This window comes from Plectropomus leopardus, chromosome 13 (genome assembly GCF_026936395.1).
Source record: "Plectropomus leopardus strain MGB_pleo_1.0 chromosome 13, ASM2693639v1, whole genome shotgun sequence".
In the NCBI taxonomy this organism is placed as follows: Eukaryota; Metazoa; Chordata; class Actinopteri; order Perciformes; family Serranidae; genus Plectropomus; species Plectropomus leopardus.
In genome coordinates, this window is record NC_142188.1 from 6,668,652 (window position 1) to 6,695,115 (window position 26,464).

A 26,464-nucleotide genomic window follows, 5' to 3' on the forward strand; every position below is an offset into this window, starting at 1 on the left:
CTGGCAAGTTAATGGACAGGATAAGATGGCAATACTGAAATATGCATTTATTGAAACATATGGGTTACCAGTTGTTTGGGCTTTTCATCTTTAGACAATCCAGGGGACATGTGAGACAAACGCTTAGAAAATTTACATTTAGTATTCAGGGTCTAAGGATGTAAATGGAGATGCAGTGTGACCCACAGTGACACGCAGTGCCTGTCGAGGTTCTAGTCTCTTAAGTTTTTTGTTTTTTTCTCCACTATGCACAAAAGACAAAACATACAATTAGTGCAATCTTTGCCTGAGACACCTGTGAACCTGTTCCTCTGTTTGGTTCTTCTCTCGTTAGTTTACATCTGACAAAACATGGCCGTCAGTCAGTCTCAGTGTGAGCGCATCTGCGGTTTCAGACAGCAGTGTCTGGTTTAAGTGAGGAGTGTGTACTCTTTATATATAATACACACTAAACATACTAGACTAGGGGTTCTTCGGTACTACTGGAGTATTTCACAATGGAACAGTGAGCAGTTCGACCAGAGTAGCTGAAGGTTAAATAATACAATACTCCACCCGCAATGACCATTTGTATATATATTACTCAATGGTGAAGACTTGAATTACCTAAAAACCCGTTTGTTTTACAAGAACGCCTCTACAGTAAACGGAGAATCCTAAAAAAAGGAAATCATTTTTCATGTCTTGAAGTCATTTGGCTCAAGAAAAAACATCCGTTTATAAACTCTCACACAACTCGTACAGTGTAATCCAAGTTTTATTAATCCAGTCATGTGCTCAGTATTTTGCAAATACATTCATTTTCACTTAAACTTTACAATACTGAACATTTCTGCCTACCAGTAACGCACCCTAAGTGTGGCAGTCACAGCCATGCATGAGACTATTTATATTAACATGTTTGAAATTGTAATGTTTTAATGAAAATTAGTGAACACCATCGGTATAGACAGATATTGGCTTTAAAATGACTCAGCCAACATGCTGATTTCTATATATATCCATCGATTAGTATCAGTTATCAGCTAAATGAGTTGTACATCGGCATATTGGGGATCAGCATAAAAATCCAATATTACGCATGTTCATGAAGTATTGAGCATATGACTGGATAGATGAGTCTCGGATTATACTGCACAAATCCTTTGAGAGTTTGTAAACCAATGTTTTAATATAGTTTTGCTGTTGTTTAACGCTGTTTACTTAAGTTCATGAAGCATGTTCAGCTTTTTTGGATTCTACATTCACTGTGGAGGCATGCAACAAAAACAAAGTTTTCTTCACAAAAACGTAACAAGCGGTGGGTAATTGATACATAAATTGTCATTTTATGGTTGAAATATTGCTTCAACTCTCTAGGTCACTGTCTGATGGTGCATGTCTTCACCTTCACTCAAGTGGGCTTCTTTAACTACTCACCATCAAACATTCACAATTACCACAATATCTTTGAATATACATACAGTATGTTAACTACTGGAAGTTATTTTTGTGAGTATCTCAAATCTGTCTTAAAGTCGGTGAAAGTGGCTCTCATTGGATGCTTCGTGTCTCTCATGCCACTGTATCTGTCCATTGTCCTGTCTGGGAGATATAGATCCTCAAAGACGTCAAGTTTAAGTTTAGCATCTGTGAAGGAGCTGGAAGGATGGAAACGTCTGTGGGATTAATGTAAATGAACAGAGGGAGTTCCTGTTGGGCGGATTGCGAGCTCTGTCTGGTCTGATTCAGTCCATCTCTTCTCCCCGGGGCTGATTTCACCCCTCCCAGTAATTCAGTGATCCCCTGCTCCTCCTTTTGTTTCATCTCCGTCTCTATTCCGCAGTCAGACCGCTCTACACTTAGATGCGCTGATCTTTGGATTTTTATCAAGTTTCCGCTTCATGAATTATTTGCCTTATTTTCATATAAAGAAAAGTTGAAAGTTGGCATTTGTCTGAGGGCAAAAGTTTGAACAAAGAAGTTATATTATCTTCATATTTACTCAAAGTAAGAGTAAGCTGTCTTCGGCTTGAAGTTGCAGACACTTAGTCAGCTAGTACATGTAGATCTTTAAACTGTTGATTACTTTTTAAAATAGTATTTATTACAGAATAGCAAAATCTATTTTGAGCTAGGTAAAAAACTACCAAAATCTAACTTAACACCAGTTTTCCTACTACTTCCCGTTCCTTTTAACACATTAATTCTTTCCAGAGATGAGAAAGTGAACCAGCACTAGATGGATGTTTTCTTTCTCCCCTTCAGTTGAAGGGCTTGTGTGATTACTTGTGTTAATCAAAGGGTTCAAATTAAATAGAGTTGTGCAGGTTGTGAGAGCTCCTGTGCCGGGGGGGAGGCAGAGGCCAGAGCTCTCCTTCCTCTCCCAGACTTTGTTTTCACAGCCCCTCCTTCAGTTCAGACTACCTCCAAATTGAAATTAGAATAAATTAACATTATTTAATTGAGTTCGCAGAAGGCTGCGATATTTCTTAATTAGCTTTCACCGGGGTTCGCGGCAGGAGAGGACCACATCCGCACAGTGAAGTGTTACTGAGGTTGGCGTGACGACTGAGGGATGTTTTTGGAGGACAGAGGGGAGCCCAAGAGACAAGGACAGTCATCTCTGGTCTTCTGATCTTTGCCTGGTCCAAGGTCTCTCGTCTTGTTATCAATTATATCCAGTCCAAAGTTATTCCATCTTCTCTGATAACTTTGACATACCTTAACAGAGTCTCAGCTGTAGGGCGTAAAGAAAGTAAGTCTAGCAGTGTAATGCTTTTAAAAAGTGATTAAATAAATGTTAAATGTAACTTTCGAACACTAATTATCTCAGTATTATATTTTTGAAAAAGATTTGTGCTAAAGTAGAACTTCTCATCAACATTGCTTGTCTCATTTTCTTCCATTAAAAGCAAGAATGCAGAATGAATTAATCCTATATCCTCCTGTATTACCAGGCATGTTTGCCAAGACACTGAGGCTTTAACCAATGTGGGAGTTTATATTGGTAATTTTTTAAATTAATGTGTACACTATGTACATGAATCCACATTTAAACAAATGTAAATGCACCCGAGTTAGCTGGGGAGCCAGTTTTCATCGGTAGTGCCTTGCCTGCTGTGAACAGGAATTCTAAAATAATATTAATGACTTTTTTTAAAAAAAAAATTCAGTATGCAGAATGGTTAAGACAAACAACATTAAGATAAAAAGGCACTTAATATAGTTTTCTATAGTATTTGTTGCTTTTCATTATGCCTTATAAAGGGATGGTTTCTCTTAGCACAGTTAATTTCTATTTGGTAAGTATAAAGTAAATACAAATTTAAAAAAGGACTAGTTTTAAGGGTGACAGTTTCATTTGACACATACTATGGAAAATGTTTTTTTTTTTTGTTAGCTATTATGGTGACAACACACACCAGTGGGGATGTAAAGTGTGTTACACTCTTTTTTTTCTTTTTTTTTTTAAGAACTCTCATTTTGCCTATTTTTCCGTGGTCATAAAAAAACTGGAAAAGTCATGGAATTTTACAATCACATTTTACAGGCCTGAAAAAGTCATGGAATTAGTAAAAGTCGTTGAACATTTTGTAAAAGTAATAGAATTCTGTTTTGTGTAATGAAAATTGTCGCAGTAATCTTTTGTGGATAACCTAACATAACGGCACAATGTTCAATGATATTTGTCAATTTGTGGCATTTTGTTTTCCATCACAAATGTTTCTTCATTTTCTCCTCGTGGTCCTTCATGTTTGCAGGCTGGCTGACGTTACGTTTGAAAAGAGTTTGATTTTATTATGTTGCAAAAAAGCCAGGCAAGAAGGGCAAGAAAAAAAAATATTATGGACTCTTAAAAAATTTAGAAATATTGTCCATGAAAATGTGTGGGAACCCTGTTTATACAGGAGTTACCAAGCTTGTTGCAATTGCAATGGTTCACATAAAAATGGCCCAGCTCTGAAGATCCTGTTACATTATTTTGAAAGAGAGTTTCAGCTCTACTCTCATCCTGTTTCTACGCACTGAACATTTCTGTGCTCGTCCCCGTTAAAGGTTCTGGATAAAAACTTAACAGTTCAAAGGAAATGTAAGATATCCAGTGTGATTTGTATTTCTGCTGTATGTTGTTGGGGATCAGAGGAGAGCTCTTAGATTTCAGAACCTGCAATATTAGCAGGGAAACATAGCGGTCCATTCCTGAGACCAAGGTATTGAAGACTCAGCGGCTCCCTTTGGCCACATTGGCCTTTCCATAAGCTGTGTAATATTAGGAGAATAATCCTTGTGAGGAGTAAAGCTAAGTCAGTGACTCTCAGTGTCTGCCTTTTCCCACTGTGGACCCCTCCCCAACTCTTATTTGCAGTCTCTGAGTGGTCTGTCATTGGATCTTGTGGGAGAGAGGAGACCCAGTTTCTTCTGTCTGGCAGTTCAGGTCCGATCTTTGGGCTTCCTGTTGTTGTTTCATGCTGCAGGGCATCGCTGTCATCACGTTGGGCAGAGAGGTATAAGACATTACCGAGTACTGAACAACCTCAACTGTTTGGATCCTTTTAAGAAGTTGGGGAGTTTAGATAAGGAAATGTTCTGGGTCAAGTTGTGTTGGGGTCAGTTTTATGTTTTAGTCAGAGGTGGAGCTAGTATGAGGATTCTGACTTCATACACAATGTTCACCCTGCAGTATCTGATATATACAGATATGTTTGATAATTTCAGCAGAATAAATACAAATCTGATATTTATTCAGGGACCGCTCTGAATTCAATTTTATACACGGCTGCCATGGAAGAAGCAGCATGTGTGCTGTGTGCACTAATGTGCAATCTTGTGTGTGTTGTTGTGAGGGATATATTTTGATCCAGTTACTGTAATGCGGCTATCATTTTTCCACCTCTTCCTCTGTTGGGTGCATGTCGAGTTCACAAGTTAAGCACTGCGAAGAGCTCGCTCTCCTCAATACCCGCGCCGACTGGTGTAAAAGGGCCTTCCGCAAAGCGCCGCTTGTAATCTGCCTTTGGTAAGTCCTCCTTAGTTTTATCTGCCAAGGATTACCTCACAAGCTGCAAGCAGGAGAGAACGAGGGAGACGCAGAGCAAGGGAGAGAGAAATGAAAAGCAAGTCAAACAGAAAACGATGAAGATGGAACAAAATGAAAACAAATCGCTGTGTAATCTCTGAAAGAGAGAGAGGGACCTGCTTTAGAGTTGAAGGGAGGTTTCCCTCGCCACTCATTTAGAGAGGGAATTGACTAATCCCTCCGTGATTGATGTCTGCTATGAGAGGCTCTATAGCAGACTAATAGGGCTTATGAGGATGACCAGAAAGTCCTTTGTGTGTGCATGCCTGTGTGTGTGTATATGTGAATGAACCCAACCTTTTTGTCTTGTGTGTCCTTCCATCCAGCGGCCGCAGAGGCCGGGGGTTTGAATGACATAGAAGAAGGGGTAACTTTATCTTAATCTGGTCTTAATCTGCCCCGGTCCTCCAGGTGTGTGTGGGCTTAAACCCAGAAGGATCCAGGGTTTTGGGGTGAGGTTTTAAGGAGGCTTCGGGTGAGGAGATAGAAGTCCACGCACTTGAAAACTCCTTCAACCAGGAGAAGGTTTAAGACCCCCCGCGCAGTCTTGAAAACGGCGCTCACTAAGTCATGCCATACCTTACTCCCGTCATCCTTAAGCGGCCCCTGCTACATTTTAATTGAATTAAACCAACCGTTTTCCATAATTTAAAAAGGACCTTAGAAGTACCTTATGAATTAGTCTTAGCGATTTGTCTTCCAAATTGTGCGCGTGTTTTGAGTGTGTGTGTGTGTGTGGGCGTGTGCGCGTGCTCTGTGTTTGAGGAAAGGAGAGCGAGTGTAGAAATGATAAGGCTTTAATTGCCTCTTTATAAAGCCCTCCAGCACCCCCTTTTTCGGACTGTTATGGTATGCAGGTGTGTGCTCTTATGCGCTATAGGAAATACTAAGTGGCATTTTCAGTGCTTAACTCGTAGATCACTGAGTGGGATCATTCGCTCAGCCTTTAATTGAGCACTCTCGTAGCAGCTCAAGATTTGATCATGCGGTCCTGTCGAGGTAATGGGAACATACAGGCTGCAGGAGTGCACGCTCAAAAACATCTTCGTATTGGTGGGTTTGCATGGTTTTTGTTGTATACATTTTTAGTAATGTAAGTGGAATACTGAGGTCTGTCCATTGTTTGGTTATTTTTGATCCAACATTGATCTACAATGACCGAATATGACGACTCTGGGACTGATGGACAGACATTCAGAAGAATGAATCCTCATATATTTGATGATCCCCTGACTTTCATGTTGCACCATCACTAGGTCCAAATATTTCATTTGTCCATAAATTTAGTGCATCACAAAATACCTCAAATTCTGACAGCTGCATTTCTGTCAGCCTTAGTGAAATGCAAGCTTTTGTAAGTATTTTAGCATACTAAACACCAAATGTCAAAGAATAATTTAATGCATTTACTTAAAAGGGACCATGTACAGTTTAAAACATAAATGTTGCCATTTGGTGCACCGTACCAGATTACAGCTCAGGGTCAGTTCGCATGTGCAGTCTCTTGTTTGGCCAGAATGAATACACAACGCAACATGACAATACAAAGTTGTACAAGAAGAAAAGACACATACTAGACAAATAATAGCACATGATATAAAGTGATACAAAGACGAAGACAGACAATACAACATAAAACTACAACAAAAAGCACATCATATACAAAACACAGAATCAGTTACTACACACAGTAGTGCATCACAAGTGAATACTTGTCACATTTAAAAAAGTTACTAAGTCCAGAGTTCATTAGACAATCAGTTTGAGTTGTTGCCTGAAGTAATGAAAGTCAGGAGCTGTTAGATGAAGAGCACTTCAAACTTAGCTAGTTTGCTAACTCCTTTCACTGCTCCGTGCCGTTCTGCAGACTCATGCTGTGCGTAAAATCAAATCTCGGTTGACCACGCTATGATTGACAAAGGCCAGTTATTGTCGGACTTGGTTATTAAAATGACAGTAGTTTGTTTTGCTGCCTTCAGATCACTGTGGCCTGCACTATTAATGTGTTGAGATTAAATATTTAATATCTCCGCCATCATGTTGTCGATGATTTATCTGATGATGAAGATATCCACAGACTGTGTCTCAACTTGTGTGTGCGAGCTAATATCCTTGCTCGTAAATTCGGCATGTGCTCAGTTAATGTGAAGGTGGCTTTAATTAGCGTATTTTTTTACCCCGTTATATACAGCACACTTGTGTCATTGTTATAGAAAATCAACATGCAGCCTGTAATGATGGCATGAATCGATGGTGTGGTACAAGCCAAATGTTTTTTTTTTTAATGCTGGTCAGCCTACCTGCTCTGCCTTAATTTGAAATCTTATTGATACATGTGCAGGCTTTCTTTCCAAAAATGGTATTATTCAGACCTTGACTGACTCTGAGCTGAGCTCAGTCAGGTTTTCATCCAGACTGTGGAGCCACTGGCGCTCAAGTTTTTTTGTGAGTGCAGCAGCTTGAATTTTGTATTTTTATATGAACTTGAATAATGTTGTGTTGAGTGTTTTCTGTTTTTTTTTGTATCTTTTGTATTTTTGTACATAGATTATTGTCTGTTTTAGTACGCTATGGATCTTTTTTCTGTGCGCTTAATGAAGTCATTACTATAAGTATTATAAATCACATTAGCTGTCACCACAGTAACTACAGGTGTCACCAAGTTAACTAGGACTGAAATCTTAAAGGACTGCAACTTTAAAGTGTCACTGATGTACCAATAAACCGCAGCCTCACAGTTATTCAAGCTCTTTTCCTTCTCTTTGTGTCTTCACTTTCTTTATCGATACCTCACCACACTCTCTGGATGCTTTTTTCATACTCAGTCCTCTCTTTCCTCCATCACACCCTTCCTCCTTCAATGTGTGTGTGTGTGTGTGTGTGTGTGTGTGTGTGTGTGTGTGTGTGTGTGTGTGTGTGTGTGTGTGTGTGTGTGTGTGTGTGTGTGTGTGTGTGTGTGTGTGTTGATGCATGTGTATTCTGATCAGGAGTCAAAGGGGTGACTTTGTAATTATGTTCATTTTAATTGGCTGTGCTATCACCCCTCTCATCACTTTGGAGCCCACGCTGCGCTGGACAATGGCAGTCTGTGGTGGGGGGGCTGCACAACTGCTGTGTCAAGACCCCCCCTATACACACACACACACACACACACACACACACACACACAGTCATTCTCTTTACCTGCAGAACATAATTCCTAAAGTGGCCTCCTTAATGAGTTTTCCCTGCCCAGGCTTAGATTAATTGATAAATGGCTGCGTTATCAGCACAGCTGATCTCTGAATCCATTGCACCACTAATTTGTTTGTTGAAGATGGCAGTTAAAGGAGATTAATACGTTATAGATTTATAAGAGCCGCCCCCCCTCCTTTCTCTTCCTCCTGCTCTTCCTTCTCTCAAAGCTTATTTATTTATCTGAGGAAGATGAGGGGGTGGAGGAAGACGTGGGTGGCCTTTAGATTCCTTTTCTGGATTCTTTTTGTTTTAAAATTTGCATATTAAAGATGAACATTAATGATTTTAAGGTAAGTTAATTTCCTTGTCCAGTATTACGTCATAGGGCTCGGTGATATGGCTTTAGAATAATATCATGATTTTTTAGGCTGTATTGCAATACACAATATTTATTTTGATGTTGAAATCTCCTCTAAACTACTGTAAACTACTATAAGTTCACTGTTCCAACAATCACCAGCTCTGGTTTGGTCAAAATGATCCTTAATTCATCAAGTAAAAGGAAAAAAAAAAATGATGTTATTCCCCACAGTCTCTTTCTGTTGTTGCTGCTCACCGGCTGTTCACAGTCCTGAAACGTCTCCCTCCACCACCAGGAGTCGCTGTGTCTTTTAGTTAAGCTGCCTGTTCCACAGGTAGAGACCATAAACTGAGCTCTGGTGGTGCATGCTGTGCACTTCATACAAAGAGTTTAACAGAAGTAGCCATGGAGCTCCTGTATTTATCATGATAGTGAAAAAACATATCATAACATACCAACTAAATACCCCGGTATACTGTAATACTGTGATACTGCCCAAGTCTAATTATCAACCAAGTAAATTTAAAAAATAAAAACTGCAGATGTAGTTCTGCGTATCATCACTGCAAGTTAGGCCGAGTGTGACCCAGGAAAGACTGACTGATGGTGTTTCCTCAAAAAGAGGGTTCAGGAAGAGGAACTCTTGCTCTGAACTATTGACATTGAATTTTGTAAAACGCTGGTTGAGACCTCATGTTGAGAGACGTGAGGAGGAGACGGGATCGGCCCAGAAGGAGTTAGTAATCTCTCCTGCTGGATCTGTGTAACCCACAGGAGGGAAAACACGGAGATGGAGTCAGGATGGGAAATCTGGAACATTTTTACCATCTCTGACGTTGTCTTGTTTTGTCCTTAACTGAATCCCAGCTTCCGTACCATCGACCCCCACCCGCTTACCGCACACACAGATACACACACTCAATCCCAATCCTACCCACCCTGCGTGTCTTTTTTTCCCCCAGCCAAAGCTAATTTGCAGAGGCGTGAGTGTGGGTAATGCTACTGCCGTTTCCATGACAAGCTAAAGCCAGCGCTTACACCGCATTATGCCCCTGTGTTACACGTTAGGCGTGCAAGCGGGCGGGTGGGCACACTGCAAGCTGGCACAGTCACTCCTTTGTCTGCTGCCTCCTCCAAACTGTGTTATTTCATGATGTGTTTTTTTTTTTTCAGTGAATGGTTTTTATTTCAATTTCAAAGCCTTGTCTGTCCTCTCCTGTTCTGCCTTTTTTTTAGCTGCTGCTTTGCATGGTTATGCCTTTGGAGCAGAATAGGCCTTGGAAGCAAAATGGTCCTGGAAAAGGAAACCGCTTTTCCTGATTTTTGCATTTTACATCTCAGTAGCCAACTGCCGAAAGGCCCCTCTGTCTTGGCCTGCAGGTTCACTGCTAGATGGGAAGCATATCTGCTTCTGAGCGAATCACTAGCAACCCCCCCCCCATTGCCATCATGATGGATTTATTCATCAGTATTTACATATTTTGCCACTTTGTGATGGCAATGGCATGAAGATTCGTTAATAAATGTGGTGGAACAAACAGTCCAATATCATCCGAATGCCTTGCTCAAAAGTAGCAGTCATATATTCAACCTCGCTGCGAGCTCTCAGGTGTTATCGTTCTCTCTCCACCTGTTCACACTCACAAAATGATGCCTGACTTCACTAAACAGTGTCTACATGCACAGTCACACAGAGTGCACACTTTCTCTCACGGCTCTCTTCGTTTGGAGCCCCTCCTCGGTGTGATTACAACAGTAATGCGATATATCCTTTGTATGTTAATGTGTATTATTTTTCACGCTACATTCGCTCTCCTCTCCCGTTCCTGCCTTTTGTCCTCCCCCCCTTTCCCCCTATTGTTCCATCCACTCCACATCTCCATTTACATAATTGAACTTTTGATTGGACTTCCCCTCTGCTCTCATGCAGGCAACGTTTGAAATCCGAAGCATAATTTCATGGGTAAGATGACGCCGCGTGATCGTTCTTCGTTTTTCCTCTGTCTTTTTCTAATGCGAAGACGTCGGACGCAGAAAGCGCCAGATTAAACAAATTGCTTGTTTTGATTGAAGCTGCAATTAAGTAATTGAGCGTGTTGGTAGTTGGAGCCCAGCCAATCAGATGAGAGCTTTCAGGAGCAGGATGGACAGGCCACTTAAGTGCACTAACCTTTATCCTCTTATATGTGAACAGGTATTAATGTTTCTCAAGTGTTTCATAAGAGCTGTGTGTTTGCCTACCTTTTCTAAACTGTCTATCCAAACAGTGTGTACGTTTTTTTTCCTTCACTGTACGCTTTTGTTTCAGTGTGTGTCTGCTGTTCAGTATCAGTACATTAGAATATGACTGTGTCTGCATATGTGTGTCTTTCTACTGTAGATCCTGTTGTCATTTCAAGTGTGTCTGTGTGTTTGTGTGTGTGTGTGTCTGTGGACTTTTTTTTTTTTTTCGCCGTAGGCTCCTTGAGCGGATTACAAGTTTTTAAGAGTATGAGATTCAACACCTCCTCAAATCTGACACTGTCTGACACTGCTTTGAAGCCATGAAAGTGAGATTGGAGAGACACGGAAGCTCTTTTCTCTCCACAGAGTCGTGGGTTTATGTCATTGGGTTGAGGCCAGTTAAGTTTCCATTGAAGCGTTTTGCCCCAGAGGGAGAGACAAAGCTGCCACTTAAAGCGTTTCACTTGTATCTTTTTTATGAGTCTGAAAGGCCAGTTTTAATGGCCTCTGTACTCTGTAGTCATTTAATTGTGTGTAATGCGACGTGAATTTGTTTATGTTTGTCCATCTTCATTTTGGCCAACAGGGTAACCCAGAGGTAGACTGTTTTTCATAACTTTACCCTAAAAATTTTAATTATCCTTATTTCTAAAGCATCTGTCTAACTCAAGTTCGGCTGCTGACTGGGGCTGAAACTACCAATTCTTTCCATTGTTGAGCTGAAGTCTTCAAATGTTTTATTTTCTCCACAAATCTAATTTATTTCATTTAGTGTCAGAAAAGTAAAGAAACTAGAAAATATTCGCATTTAAGTAGCTGGAATCAGATTTCTTTTTTTTTTTTTTTTTTTAAAAAATTACTCTTATTACTCTTAGATCTATTAAATTGTTTATTAAATTAGTTGGGGATTAATTTAATAGTTGACAAGAAGGATGATAACAATAATTCGATTAATCGGTCATTAAGAATTTAATTGAACGTGTGAATTTTAATCAATCAGTCGATAGGCTATGCTATGCTGTCAAAGTATATGCAATAGGTTGCTGTGAGTTTGATTGAGACAAAAACGCATTTGGTATTGTTTGACATAAGTAAAGTTTTTATGGTTTTCAAATAACGGTTAATCGATGTTAATTTTACCAATAATTAATCTAAAAAGAGGATATTATTTGCAACCTTAGTCACAAGTAATTGAGTAGTTGTTGCAGCTCTAATTATGAGCGTGATTGAAAAACAGTTTAAAAAATTATCTGCAGTGATCAGTTTAGTGTCTTTTTTTAAAATTAAATATGTGGTAAAAATGAGTATTTTGTTATAGTACTGTAATCCACACGTGCTGCAAAGGACTGGAGAACCATCTTACTGTTTTAAACATAACCTGTTCACTGCCTGATCCTCACCTTCTATAATGTTGGTGAAAAAGGGATTTACTGTTAGTATATTACTGTTCGACTCCCAGTAAGTGTCTCTAAAAGGTATTTTGGATTACTTCTGCAGCAGATATTGGCATATTGCCTAAATCTGAAAGCAACAATTTCCAACCTCGCCACAGAATTGTTCTTTTTCGTAACACCTAAGATCGACCTGTGACAATTTTCTAATTTTCCATATCACGGTTCATCCGCTTTTACCCACGATTCCAGATCTCGATCCCATCCCACCCTCCCAAAATCACATTGCTGACACCAAAAATCCCTCTGACACCAGCACCAACAGGAACCTGGGTGCTTCCATTCGCAGGTTTCCTCCTATCTTGTCATTCAGGCATTGTAGTGAGCTTAACCCCCCTTCTTTCTCTCTCACATCCTTTTCCCCTCTTCCATTTTTTTTCTTTCTTTGCCCCGTCGGATGTATGTTGTTGACACTGAGGCATCAGGAATAATGGAATCTCTTGTCAGTGGCTTGTATTTTTCGCCCAGGCTGTTAGGGCTGTGTATAATAGTAGCAGAGGAGGAGGAAGAGGGGAGGTTATGTGCCACTGATAGTAATGAAGGTTGCCTTTTCATTTTTTAATATGGAATGTTTGTGGGCCGAGGCGATGCTCTCCGCTAATCCTACCCTCGAGCCGAGCTAGCTACATGGCTGTGTCAGTGTTGCACACACACATCCAGTGACATTCACACAGACAGATAAAAGACAAACACACACACACACACACACACAGACACACACACACACGTACACACCTGCCTTTAGGCAAGACAGCAAACTGTTTGATAAGTCAGGGTGCATTTCTGTTCCTCATGAAAATTTCACTCCTCCCGTGTTTGTGTCTTAAGGAAATGCAGCCAGTTCCTGTAAAAGAAGATATGGTGTTTGTTCAATATTTGATGGATATGAAAGCTTGAGTGCGTAGATGCATTTGTAAACCTTTATCTGGACGGAGCGTAATGGAACAGTCTGGGCTGCCGATTGAGAAAATTACATCGGTTTGGGTTTTGATGAACGTGGGGTCACTGCTCGTCACACGCCGCCGTGGCTTCTAAAAACTGGTTTGTCAGGAAGGAAGAAAAGAATGACTTTTGAAATGACACATCCGCTTAAATCCGACTTTTTAAAAGCACTCAAAGTTGAGTGAATAACACCATCCTCGACTTTCCTTCCATATCTAGCTAATTGAAGTTAGTATTTTTTCACCCTTTCGAAGCGTGAATTTTAGTCCACATTAATTTGTGTGTTTGTTTTTGTTGGTTGAGACACACACACACACGTTGATAGGTAGCTGTGTATGAGAGTGAGCCATGAAGTCTGTGTACCCCACCAGCTAATGCATATGTTTTTTTTCCAGTGGCTGTGTTACGCAGGTGTGTATTTGTGTGTGTGAGTGTGTGTTTTCCGCTGGCTAGGGTGCAGGGTCTTCGGCACTGGAGTGTGCTGTGTGTCTAATTGCTTTAATAGCACCTGGTCTCTAATCCCAGGTAATTAGAGCGCTCAAATTAGACGGCTACTTTCAACCGTCACTTGAAAAAGCAGAAAGGGAAGGCCTGGAGGAAGACCGCTCTGCTCTGAAACTCTACAAATACACACACACACACACACTTTCACTGACACACACAAAAATGGTGGCAAAAGCAGTGAACAACTGGAGGAACAAGTTAAGTTCAGATGCACTCGTGTACAGATAATTTAGATGAATGTATATCTTTTCTTTTTACTTCTGAATATCCATAATATCTTCAGTTAGTCATCAAAATTGTTTGATGAGGTCAAAAAGCATCCCCTCTCCTTATCCACAGACATTAAGTGCGACCACGTTATCATCAGTATTGGCTTTCTGACTTTTTATCTCTTTTCTTTCTCTTCTTTTTTTTCTGCTTCCGTTTGTTTGAGTGGCACGCAGGCATCGTCAGGGCTGCCTAAAACGTGTCTGGAGAAGCTGTGGGGAAAGGTTAAGGCCCACTTTTAAAGATGAGCCGGAAATGTCAAGTGTCCGCCCCTCAGGCTCCCGCTACCGTCTCCCTGTACTGAGACTGCCGTAGGGGCCTGCATGACTCACACACACACACATACACACACACACACATTGGTACAAAGGTTAGGAGTTGCTGTTAAAGATGGCCTCCAGTCTCTTTCATCTGATTTGGACCTTGTGGCATCTCAGCAGGCTCCAGGCGCGCGGTCACAGGTTAAACTGCAACAATAGAGGAGTGAGAGACATCCAGGTGCTTGTGGACTTCGGCTAAGTGACTAATATTGCTTCAGCACTTTTGTTTATGCCTGTTGACATTACAAGCCACTTATTTTTTAGTGTCCTAAAATCTGCCAACAGTGAAGACAGCCGCATAACTAAAGGCAAACATGCTTAATCCTGTCACAGGCTTAAAAGCATCCAAAGTCCAGGGTTCCCACGGATCCCTAAAAAGTCTCAAACTCATGTATCTAAAAATAAGGCCTTAAATGGTGTTGAATTTACTTAAATCAATCATTCAAAAGTCTTAAAAATGCTCATACATTGGATGAAGGATTTGAGTAGGTTTTTTGTCAAATGCAACACGCTCACTCACAATATAACCAGTTGAAAGTGGGTGTTGAATCCTCAAAATGGATATCAAAACAATCGAAATAGTCCTATTTTGACTGCTTTAACATTTGATTGAACAAATTCCTCCTCTTAAACTCGTCATGATCAGATTCTAAGACAGAAATGGCAGATATTTCCCTCCTCTGCTGGTAAACCAAATACATACTTTTATGTTGATGTAATATGATCATCGTCTTCCAATTCCCACTCACAAAACTTTTTTTTTCTAAAGCAGTATTTGACATAGATAATCTAACTTTTTCACCGGACAAAAAACGGCATGTTCTATGTTACAATAAACATTTGGGCAAAATTGTCTTTCAAATTTGATTATTGGATATTTTCTCTTAAACTTCAGTCCAAGTGGCACTGAAAAAGTCTTTGAAAGCCTTAAATATCATTTGCTCTGAGCTGCAGGAACCCTGAGGTCTGTGTTGAGGTTTGATTCAGATGATTTTAAAATGAAGTTGAAGTGTGATTGTAACACTTCTTGGTGTCAGCTGGGGTTACAACAGTATGAGATTTTCACAGCCCAATAACTGTCTCAGAATATATAACCGTATCACAGTATTATTGTTATTATTATCAGTCAGAATTACTTTTATAGGAATGAAACCAAAAGGTTAGTTTTGGTTGAACTAATATTTTATCACTATAATTACAACTTAAAACCATTTTTTAGAGGAAGTATTTCTCTCTTTTGGAAATGACAGATTCTCTGTCCAGCTATGTTATCAGAAAAAACTAGCCAGCAAGTAGGTTTTTTTCACCGTCTGAAAATATACAGTATTACAACACGTAAATTAAACATATAAAATTAGTAGCAGGGCTGTACGTTAAGTTTTTGCATGAGTTGTATTTTTCCCCAATATTGTAGATAAGCGAATGTACATGGTATGATAATGACCAACTTTCATATCACGATATATCTTAAAACCTCTGCAACCCCAGTCTCGGCATGAAGCCCAAACACATCCCTCTCTTTGGAGCAATGTCTTCTCCAAATGAAACAAAGTCTTTTTTTTGCCCCACATTTCTGAATTCTGCAAGTTGTCACATGTTCTGCAAAAGCTTAATCGATACCATCACTTTATACATTTGCACAAAGCCTTTCCTCCCATCACTTCTCTTCTTGCAGTAGCAGAAAGCCTCCAACAGAGGGGGTTAGTCGGCCACCACAAGCCTTGTTACAGGGCTGAGACTCATCACATTGTAATGAGCTGTGTTTTCTCCAGGCCCTTCACTGTGTGTCTTTGAAACTGGGTTAACTCGTTATGGTGGTCAGTATCAGGTTGTGTAAAGCCAACATGTCTTCATTCACTTTCACTGCTAAAGGTTAAGTAAAGGTTTGACTTCGGTAACCGTCTCGTGCTCTTGAGATTAAACATCACCCGGCTGAGAGAGTGGCATCATGATGGCATATCGATGTTGTCATCAAAGCCTATATTGTACAAGGAAGCACACAATTAAAACAGAGTAGACATTATAACTGCAGCACCTGACGTCTGTAGTGTGCTCTGTCATGGCAACTAAACAGAAAACCTTTAAGTCTTTAATGTGGTTGAGTAAAGCAGAAATACAGTTAAACAAAATAACAATGTTTTTTGATATGTCATCTTTGTTTGTGATTTAAACCCTTTGAAACCTGAGCATATTTGTTTGTTTTCTTTCAAAAACATGGAAAGAAGACAAGGAGCAACTTAAGAAGAAATGACCCTGCAAAACACCCCAAAATTAGTGAAGAAATAGAGCGAGAAGAAAAGAAAGGAAAAAACAAGAAAATTAACTGAAAATTGGAAAAACAATAATGAAATAAATATAATATAATAATAATAATAATAAGAATAAGAATAATGATAATAATATAATAACAATAATAATAAAATAAATGGAAATGATCTTTAAAAAAGGCGCTCAAGAAAAAACATACTATAGAAATTTTTAATACATGATAATGATAATTATAAATTTAACATGTTTATGAAAAAAATGTAACTAATTTGGACTTAAAGATGTAAATACTTGTGAAATGCATCTGAATCCAGCACAAGGAAATTGATGCTGATTTCAAATTAAGCGTGATGAAACTGAGACACCCTGCCATCACATCACATTAAGTCATACATTTAAGGAAATCTGTCTTTATTACTCATATGTTAGTGTCATTGTCTTGTATATAATAGTAATATTTGAACACATTTTATAGTCTTTTTGATCGCTGGCCTCTAATGAATTTAATCAAGTCTCAGTGACATTTTTGCCATTTCTCACCAAAACGATCTGAGAGAATTAGCCCATATCTGTCCCTCCATAACCAGATTAGTGAATGGCCAGCTGAATAATCAGAATAGCATTGGTTCTGCTGGCCCGTCAGAGGAAGACCAGTGTCTCCGCGCCACCAAGGATTTGTGGGATTTGGAGTCTGGGAGAGGAAAGGCTCCTAATGGTGAAAGCTTTCGACCCAGATAAGACTTCAAAGGCGGAGCTAATTAATAAGATGTTTACATTATCCACGGTCATACGCTGCTTTGTGCATGACCCGTCACTATGGTGTGTGAGTCTGCGTGTGTGCACATATGTGCACGTGTAGGCTCATTGTATGTTGGTATAGGACGCTAATTGGATGGATGGGGGTTTTAGAAAAACATTTTTTGGGGGGAAATAAATAATGAAAGAGCTCAGATGCGGAGGAAGTGGAAGCAGGATATGTGGACAGTCTTTTGTGCTAAGTGCCAAGTGTTTGGAGACTAGGTTTAATATTTCCAGATAATGGTTAAAAAACACACTAAATGCATTTATGTTTTCATGTTAGATTGCCTCAGGAAACAAAGTGCCTTTTCAATGTGCATTATTGAATTTTAACATTCTCTATTAATGTTTGTTGTCCTTGTGTGACCCAAAAAAAACAGCCCTAATTCATGAAATACATAACAACATGTTGCACTGATGCATTTCAAATAGTGAATGTGGAATATTTAAAAAGATTGAATTCAAAACCTTTTTGTTTTTCCTCTTCTTCCACCGTCCCTTCTCTATCACCCTCCTCCTCTCGTCTGTCTGCAGCCCAGCCCTGTCCCGAGCCCGGTTCTGGGAGGGAAGCCCAACGCCAGCCAGTCACTGCTGGTCTGGTGCCGTGAGGTCACCAAGAACTACAGAGGGGTGAAGATCACCAACTTTACCACCTCCTGGAGGAACGGGCTGGCCTTCTGCGCCCTGCTGCACCACTTCAGACCTGACATAATGTACGACACGCACACACGCACACACACACACTTACACTTACATGATGTTTCTCTCACAATACTGAGGCTAGAATTAGGACCAATTAGGGAGTCAAGTTTGGGTCGAAACCACACAGAAAGAAGAAATTCTTGTATGCTAGATTCTTTTTTTTTTTAAGTAAGTTTTGTTTGTAAATAGGGTTCCCACGGAAATTCCTTGAAAAGTTATGAAATTGTTTTCCAGGCCTGGAATTAGTATGGAATTAATTGAATGCTTTGGAAAAGTTTTGAATTTACTTTGTTTTGGTTTTTGTTTAAAGTCTATTTAGTAAATTCTTAAAACGTGTCCATTATTCAAAATACATCTTGTAAAATCTAGTGCTTTGCCAGGCGTGAACGTAGCTCCCAGGACGTGTGCCAGTCTTTGAAGCAAATTTTACATAGTGGCCTAAAGTGGAATTACAACGTCCAAGTCTGTCACTTGGTGTCCATGGACCCAAAAAGATTTTTTCCCGTTGACTTACATCAGGAAAGAGACGTCTGTATTTCAGAAATGACTCATTTCACTATCTAGATGTACGTCATTCAGTTTAGTAACATTTGAAAAGTCTAAAAAAGCCACAAAATGTTATTTTTTAGATAGCCTTTTATGCATGCGAAACGCTCAACCGGAAGTCAGTCACTTTGCTGGTGGTAGGGCTTTTTTTGCCTCATGCACTACTGAGCAGCTCTCATAGGAATGAACGGGATCCCACCTCCACAGCTGTATCCAGATGTTCTTAATACATCCATGGTTGTGATGTACCCATATGTGCTGTTCTAGTCTATTAGCATATGCAGCTCGTTGGCGGCTGATATAACTTGAGAGTAAAGTTAGCAGTTGCTAACAGTTTGCTTATCCTCAAATGGCTGGGAAGTACATGTTTAAATAAAGATATGGAAATCACGGTGAAATATTAGGAAAAAGTTATCGAAAGGTTTTGAAAATTCCTTAGTAAAAATGTGTGGGCACCCTGTTAAACATACAAAGCAGGCACTTAATTTCCTGCATTTTGGTGAATTTTTATGCACCAATTTGTTCATTTTCTACATCAATATATGATGTAAGTGTCTCTAATATTGTCAGTAAAAGCCCACTCTCACTTTAATGGGTTTATTGGGGGCGGGACAAATGATGTTCTAAATATTGAGGTTGATCTGTCACCTGCACACCCCTAAAATCTACACTTGTGCTTTGTATTATATTTGCACACTTACCTGTCATCATTTAGTGTCCTTGTATCCATCATTCCTGTGGGTGTGTTTGATTAAGAGGACTTATGTGTACATACTTACACACACAGGACCCAATCTGTCATTTACATACTTGAATACAGAGTAGCATGTTTGCCTCCAACACGTATCTCGTTTTCGTGTGTGCGCTTATAATTCCTTGAACATTTTACAGTCTGTGTGTGTTTGTGAGTTTCCTTAAATGTTTAGTATTTAATGTTTGTATTTAACACTCAAAAGTCCAACACACGGAAAACCTGCAGCCCCACATCAAGAGAGCAGACATGACGATAATTTATCTGAACTCTCTGCTCTGTGTACGTGTGTGTGTGTTTATGCTTGTGTGCCTTTGCACCCCGGTGTGTTATTTTTACATATTTTCCACTCTATTAGTTCTGTTGATTGCACTGCTATGAAATTGCATGTTACAGTTCTAATGCCATTACATGTGACGCATATTTAAACGCACCTCTTTCTCCGCTATCTCTCTCTGTCTCCCACTCTCTCTCTCTCACTCTCTCTTTTTTTCCTCCTCCTGCCTCCTCTCCGACCCTCCCCACTGTTCTTCCAGAGACTACAAGTCGCTCAATCCTCAGGATATTAAAGAAAACAACAAAAAGGTAAGAGGCAGCCACCGCTGGGCCCTTCACACCACTTAGCTCCCTCCCATCCACATCTCCATTTGGCCTTATTTAGAGATCTGCCATTAATCCCTCAATATAGTGTGTATGTGTGTGTTTTATGGTGTGAGGGGGAAGGGTGGAAACACGCATTAAAGCAGACAAATTTGTGCACTCACAATCACACATCTGCACCACAGGTGCATATGTGCTGCAGATGTTATAATGACAGTGTTCTCCTGCTGTGATGCGTCTACGTGGCCATAACTAAGTCACCTGGCTGAGGTGAGATGGTATCTTAACTCAGCCGCCTGCTGGGAGCAAACTAAAGTGCATGTGCGATATCAGTGTGTATATAATAAAGGGCTGCAGAGAATTACTTTTTGACATTCGAATCAGTGTATTACATTATTTTTTATGACGATGTCTCCCTAAAACAACAATATTTGAGTAAATCAATAGATTAAAATAGTGTGATTCATTGGATTAAATGAATGTCTTTTTTTTTTATTAAATCAACTTCATTTTATAAATAACTGTATTTTGTGCTGTTTTGACAGACATGTTGTTCCCTTGCATGTCACATGCAACTGATGCACTCTTATTTTACTTTATGTAGCGTTCTTGCATCTCGGCTGCGTCTCACAGGTGTAACTGTGCAGCTTTTATTTATGCTCCAAGTTTACACATTTTCTGGCCAATATGAAACTGTAAACTACACAGTACATTTTCTGCCATGAGACAACTTCAGTGCTAACTTTCCCTCTGCTCCGTTCGCCACAGTGACCAGTGAGTGCAACCACCGTCACTCTTTCCCTGTCATTTAACCAGGCGCTTATGCTACTCTTTTATTACGCAATCATATGCATTTGTGTTGATTACAGGTCAACCGATATTGGTTTTCCAGGGCCGATGCTGATCCAGATTAGTAGTTAATGAGGCCGATAACCGATATTTGGAACTGATTTGCATTAACAGTGAAAATTAAAATACTTTTTGTCAATATGTAGAATTAGGGATATAAATTAAAACAGCACCAAACAATAGCAACAGTGCTGACAGAGGAAACAGTGTTGCTAACCGAGGGTAACCGGGGTCTTAGTGGCTATGATTCCACAATACTGTTGTCTCGATATTGTTGGTAGCTGGCGAATGTGAGTTGTGCAAAGAGGCAGCGATGAGCTACCCAGTGGGATACACACATGCACTATGATGTGTGCACGGCCGGTCCGGCTTACCACAACAAACCACAGAGAAGCTCAGATTACAACAAACACAGAGGGAGCATGACTTCAGGACATTTCCGTCCTGTCAAATAAAAGTAAAGACACAAAAATGCAAAACAAAATAGGTGTGTAGCATTCAAGTGTTGATTTAAAGATTAAATGTCTAATATAGTAAGAGCAAATTATTCTTGATTATACTATTTTTTATGTATAGAGTGGGCATACATGAGTGTACTGGTAACTGTAATCCATGATGGTTTACAGTTTATGCTTTGGTTTCATTCCTCTCCTAACAAATTAAAACCAACATATATGCCCTCACTCCTAAAGCTCAACTGAATAACCCATTCACATCCTGCCCAATGTCATCACATCTGCACATTCACAGTTTGAGGTGCACACTTACACACATCACCATTTTTCCTGTCTGTCCCTCTGGCTCCTCACATGCACATTTACTCTTTCCGAACACACAAATGCACACTGCTGTTTTTCACTTTCACTCTGTTACTACACACTCACACGCGTATATATACACACACAGTCGTCCTGTCCCTTCTTTGGCCCCGAGGGCTACACAGAACGATATGCGTCGGGTTCCTGCAGCTTGATTTCCTCTCCTCATACACACTCTGGCTCAGCGATAACCTCTGGTGGCCCTGTTAGGCATGAATGCTACCCTGTTGACAATAACCACAGTGGAGGGAGAGAGAGAGACCCAATCCCATATCTGCTAACTGCCCCTCACCCCCCTCCAGGTGCTCAAGTAGCCCTGAAGAAATTGGTTAGATATAAGTAATATGGGAATATGCCGTAGAAGGTGATAGCTGGTGAATAGCTGCAGCGGTGTACCCGGCGCTCTGCTACCAGCTCCGCCGTGAAGATCTACACCAGCTGCTGATGTACATTTGGCCAACAAGCTGTTCCTTTGCAGTGCACAGAGGAGACATACTGCAGGTAGATATGAGCACTGTGTGCATGAAGCCCTCAAGAAACTGATTATATACGTATATATATATATATAAGCAACATTGGGAATACACCAAACGAAGTAGTAAATGTATGTCTACTTCTGTGGGCAACTTAAATATTGTGGAGGGCCTTTATATCAGACAGTTTGAACATGTCCATAAAGTTGGATGTCATTTTTTCAGTGCGTAGAATGTGTCTTATTCTTAATTTATACACACTACATAAAATATTGAATATGTCTTTTATTTATTGAGTTTGCTTCACCAAGAACAACTAGTAAACAAGCCAAAAAAACTACCTGTCAGAAAAGTTTACCAGCAAACATATTTCATAAAAACATTATGTAAGAAGGCCATCAAAAAGCTGCTCACATCATATGTCTTGTTTACTTGGACAACACCTGAAATTGATGCGTGTTGTCTCGGCCAATAAGAGTTCCTGTTTCAACTGCTGTCCTTAATTGACTCATAATCAGAGTGTGGACACCATATGATGTACGCTGATGACTTAGGGCTCATTTATGGTGAGCAAAGTTAGACACGGAGGACAGAGTCTTCTGTCCATTCTCTGCCGTGTTTGTGCACATTTATGGATACACTTATGGATACGGATGAAACAGAGCAGTACCACCGGAGATCGTGGAAGTAGTGGAGCATAGTTCAAGTGAGATACAACCATAGGACATTTATAGAAATGTGGAATGGAATAAATCAGTAGTATATAACCATAATATATATGTACTAACATATGGTAAAATAAGTGAAAATAATTCTCCGTCCACATGTCGGGATGTAATGGCAACAATGGCAATGGCCTCAGATTACCGCTGTCTCTGTTTAAAGCTACATTATTACGACCGCCACTGTCACCTCGTTTGTTGTTGTCTAAAACTTTTGACTCCGACCTCTAGTGTCGTCTATTGGCTGTATCTAAGCCACCATAAAGCACTCATGAAAGCATGACGGCAGGGACGTTTACAATGTGTGAAACTTACATATCTATTTTCATACATAAAAGGAGTCCTGTCTCCTTGTTACAGGAACTGCTCAGGTTATTGTGTGCAGTATGACATTAATTTTAACTGCTGAAACCAAGGAGGATCAAAAGCTACATTTTCTTTCATTCCTTATTCCAGACTTAGTGCTGTATGTGGGGAACAAAGTGCGATCTTTGGGTCACATCATCAGTGATGATCTATGTGCTGATGATGATGTGCAGTATTGTAAAGTCTTTGCACTTTATATATCCTATATTTATTGATTATATTTTGCTGGACCAGTGTTCTGTGCTCCCAGGCTGACATGAGCCACAATGTCTGTTAGTAGTGAGATTTATTTCCTCTTACAGTGACAGTAAAATCTGCATGCAAACTGATTTTCTCTGCATGTGCGATGTGATGTCTGTAGGCTTTTACACTGTGGATGTTGTTGGTATGTTTCCAGCGGTGCCACATACAGTTCATTGTACATGAATTACACTCTGTGTTGTAGGTGGCTTTGATTGTAAAAGCCCAATGGGTTCAGGAGAAATGAAAGAGGAGTAATGTAATGTGGGATGTCATGTAGCACCCTGAAGGTGTTAAACAAAAAAACAGAAAAAACACTTTTGCCAGCATAGTATGGCAGGTTGAGGACCCCAAAGAGCGAGAAAGAAAAAAGAAAAGAGAAAAATGAGAAAAAGAAATTAATGTATGAAGAATGAAAGAGGGTCGTGAAAAGAGACTTCTTTTCAGCCAACAATGTCGCTTTATAAGGAGTTATTAGAATGTATAGAATTTATTGAATGGGCAGCAGAAATGGAAATGTTATAGAAACGACAAGTATCTCTGCTTTTCATGGCCAGTTGATAGACGTGCCCCCTCCTCCTTTCACAGTCTATCTGTGAAGAGTGATTGCAACGAGCTCAGACTGTGCTGAATTATGACAGATAAGGACAATCAATATTGGGGGTGGGTGGGGAAAAAAAGAGGGAGAAGTGAATATTCAGAACACTTACAGCCTTTGAAATGATCCGTTATCGTTGAATATGTGCATGTATGCTCGTCTGTGCACGATTTTGTGTGTGTCCATGCACTCGTGTGCTCGTTTGAGGACTTTTCCGGTTGTGTTTAGACGGCTTGCTCCTTGTCTTCTCTGCTCTGTTAGTGTGCTGTTTGTGTGTATGTGTGTGTGCGTGTGTGTGTAATGAGGCCAAGGAGAAGTCATTTGTCATGCCATCTGATAGTGTAGCACCGAGCACCAGGCGAAAGCTCCCAGAGCACAACCGTGAGGGGTTGGGCTGAGGGGAGGGGGTGTCGATGATTGACAATGATAGATAGCTGTCAGTCACTGAGAGGGAGTGGAGGGGGTGCAGCGGCCCGGGGCAGACGACGCTGACATTTAGTCCAAAATAAAAGCTTTGTCCGCTTGGATGATGGAAAGTGAGAAAACTAGATATTTTGCCAAAATACATGATATTCTTTTGGGACAAACATGTCGCTCAGATCAGTCAATGTTGACAAATACAGAAGATCAATTCTATTGACAGGCTCATTGCAAATGTTATCAGCTGAGCAGCAGTGGGGACTGCTGATGTAGCTGAAATCATTATTATTTATAATAATGTTTTTTACAATAACGAATGTGCAATACGTCCATGTGACACTGCTGCTACTGATACTAGTTTGCATCTTGTGTTGCTGCAGATTTATGTTTTTGAGTTGCACACTTTGAGAAAAAAAAAATTATCAAACAAGCAGAAAAGTATGAGGTCATGGGATGTTTAAAGAGTAACGGCAAATTTTGCTAATTTAAGGTAGGTTATTTCTCATGATATATACAGTGATTTGAAGGATCTGTCTCATTTAAAGAAATGCCAGCCCACTGCTTGAAATAGTTGTTGAATCAGGCAGAAGCTGATCTACCAATTCACCCACTTATGATTATTTTCATTCACCTGCTGCCCACCTGCATTTAATTTATTTTTGCCTATACCCTTGAATTTATATAAATATATTTGTTGCCCCTTACACAAATTTTTTGTTAAATACCTGGCTGACACTGTGTAGGACTCTGGCATTAAGCTTATTGCCACCAACAGTGTAAAGAAATTAACACATTGCTGATTTTGGTGTTTTCTTGTTATTTGTTGACAATAACGAAGATATAGAATCATCCTCTAACGGCAGTGAGCACACACTGTAGGCTACCACCACCGAAAACAATTCGCCTGAAAACAACAGGTCCTCCCTCAATATCGGTGTCTTGGTATGACATGATCAGCGCTCGTCAAGCTGTAAGAGAAGATACAGAGAGAATAAATCGTGACACTGAGGTCAAAAAGACTGAAGCGCATGTCAAGACTAACATCGACCCTGAAACAAAACCCAGCTCGAGAGCCTCCCTCCCTCCGTCCTCCTCATACAGCTCTCACGTTCTCCCACTCTCACTCTTTTCTCTTTCACTCTTTCATTCTGTCCCCATTGAGCAGCAAAGTTGTCGCTCTCTTTCACAGCCTACCCTGGGCGAGAGGGAACAATGTAAGCACACTTTGCTCTCCTGAATACGTGTTAGAAACCCAATCAGGCCCTCTTATTCCCCATATTCTTTTTCTTTCTTTTCTCTCTTTCTTTTTTCTTTCACACTCCCTCTCTGCCAGGGGAAAGAGAGGAGGGAGGGAACTTAAACAGGCTCGCTGTAAAGGCAAACTCCTCTCTGTTCTCCCTTTTCTTTTTTCCCGCCGTCAGCTCTTTCTTCCTGCCTTGTCTCTGCAAGCACAAACACATACTTTCCATCAATAGAGAGGGACAAAAGAGGTGAGAGTGAAAGAGACTCCTCCTAACAAAAGACATCATAATTGATTGTAAATTGAGAAACATCTCTCATTTAAACCACCTTTTTACTTTCCATTTCTCCCCTTCTGTCCTTTTGCAACCAGTTTGAACCAAATACAGCCAGAAAAAAAGATGTACTATATGAGCTGTGTCCAAAATCACTTCCATGGTCACTCTCCACATAACAAACACCCAGTAGATGACTCCAACACTTATAAGAGATCAAGATTTTACAGCATCACTGATAGGTGTAGTTTTACACAAAGCTTGATTTATACGTTACAGGAGGAGCTTACTTCAGTCTGGCTGTAGAGGCCTGCTGTGTAAGTTTTAGTTAATGGTTCAACACTGAAAGCACCACCACAAACTTAAACATATCCAGTGTCTTGCACTTGATCAGACTTGATCTGGTTCATGCTTCCAGTATTTTCTCCACACTAACAGTATTTAAAATCAGAGCAACAACGGCCTTTCCATTTTCTTAAATTATTGGAATTTAAT

At 40.1% G+C, this 26,464-nt stretch overlaps 1 protein-coding gene across 7 annotated transcripts in view; it reads left to right on the top strand.

The window, feature by feature from the left end:
• Positions 1 to 26,464, top strand: part of ehbp1 (EH domain binding protein 1) — a 185,671-nt gene that overhangs the window by 72,594 nt on the left and 86,613 nt on the right. For all 7 annotated transcript variants that reach the window (XM_088086125.1, XM_088086127.1, XM_088086128.1 and 4 more), the window contains 2 exons: positions 17,905 to 18,083; positions 19,906 to 19,954. In XM_088086125.1, the coding sequence (XP_087942251.1) occupies positions 17,905 to 18,083; positions 19,906 to 19,954 (228 nt within the window). The remainder of the gene's footprint in view (positions 1 to 17,904; positions 18,084 to 19,905; positions 19,955 to 26,464) is intronic.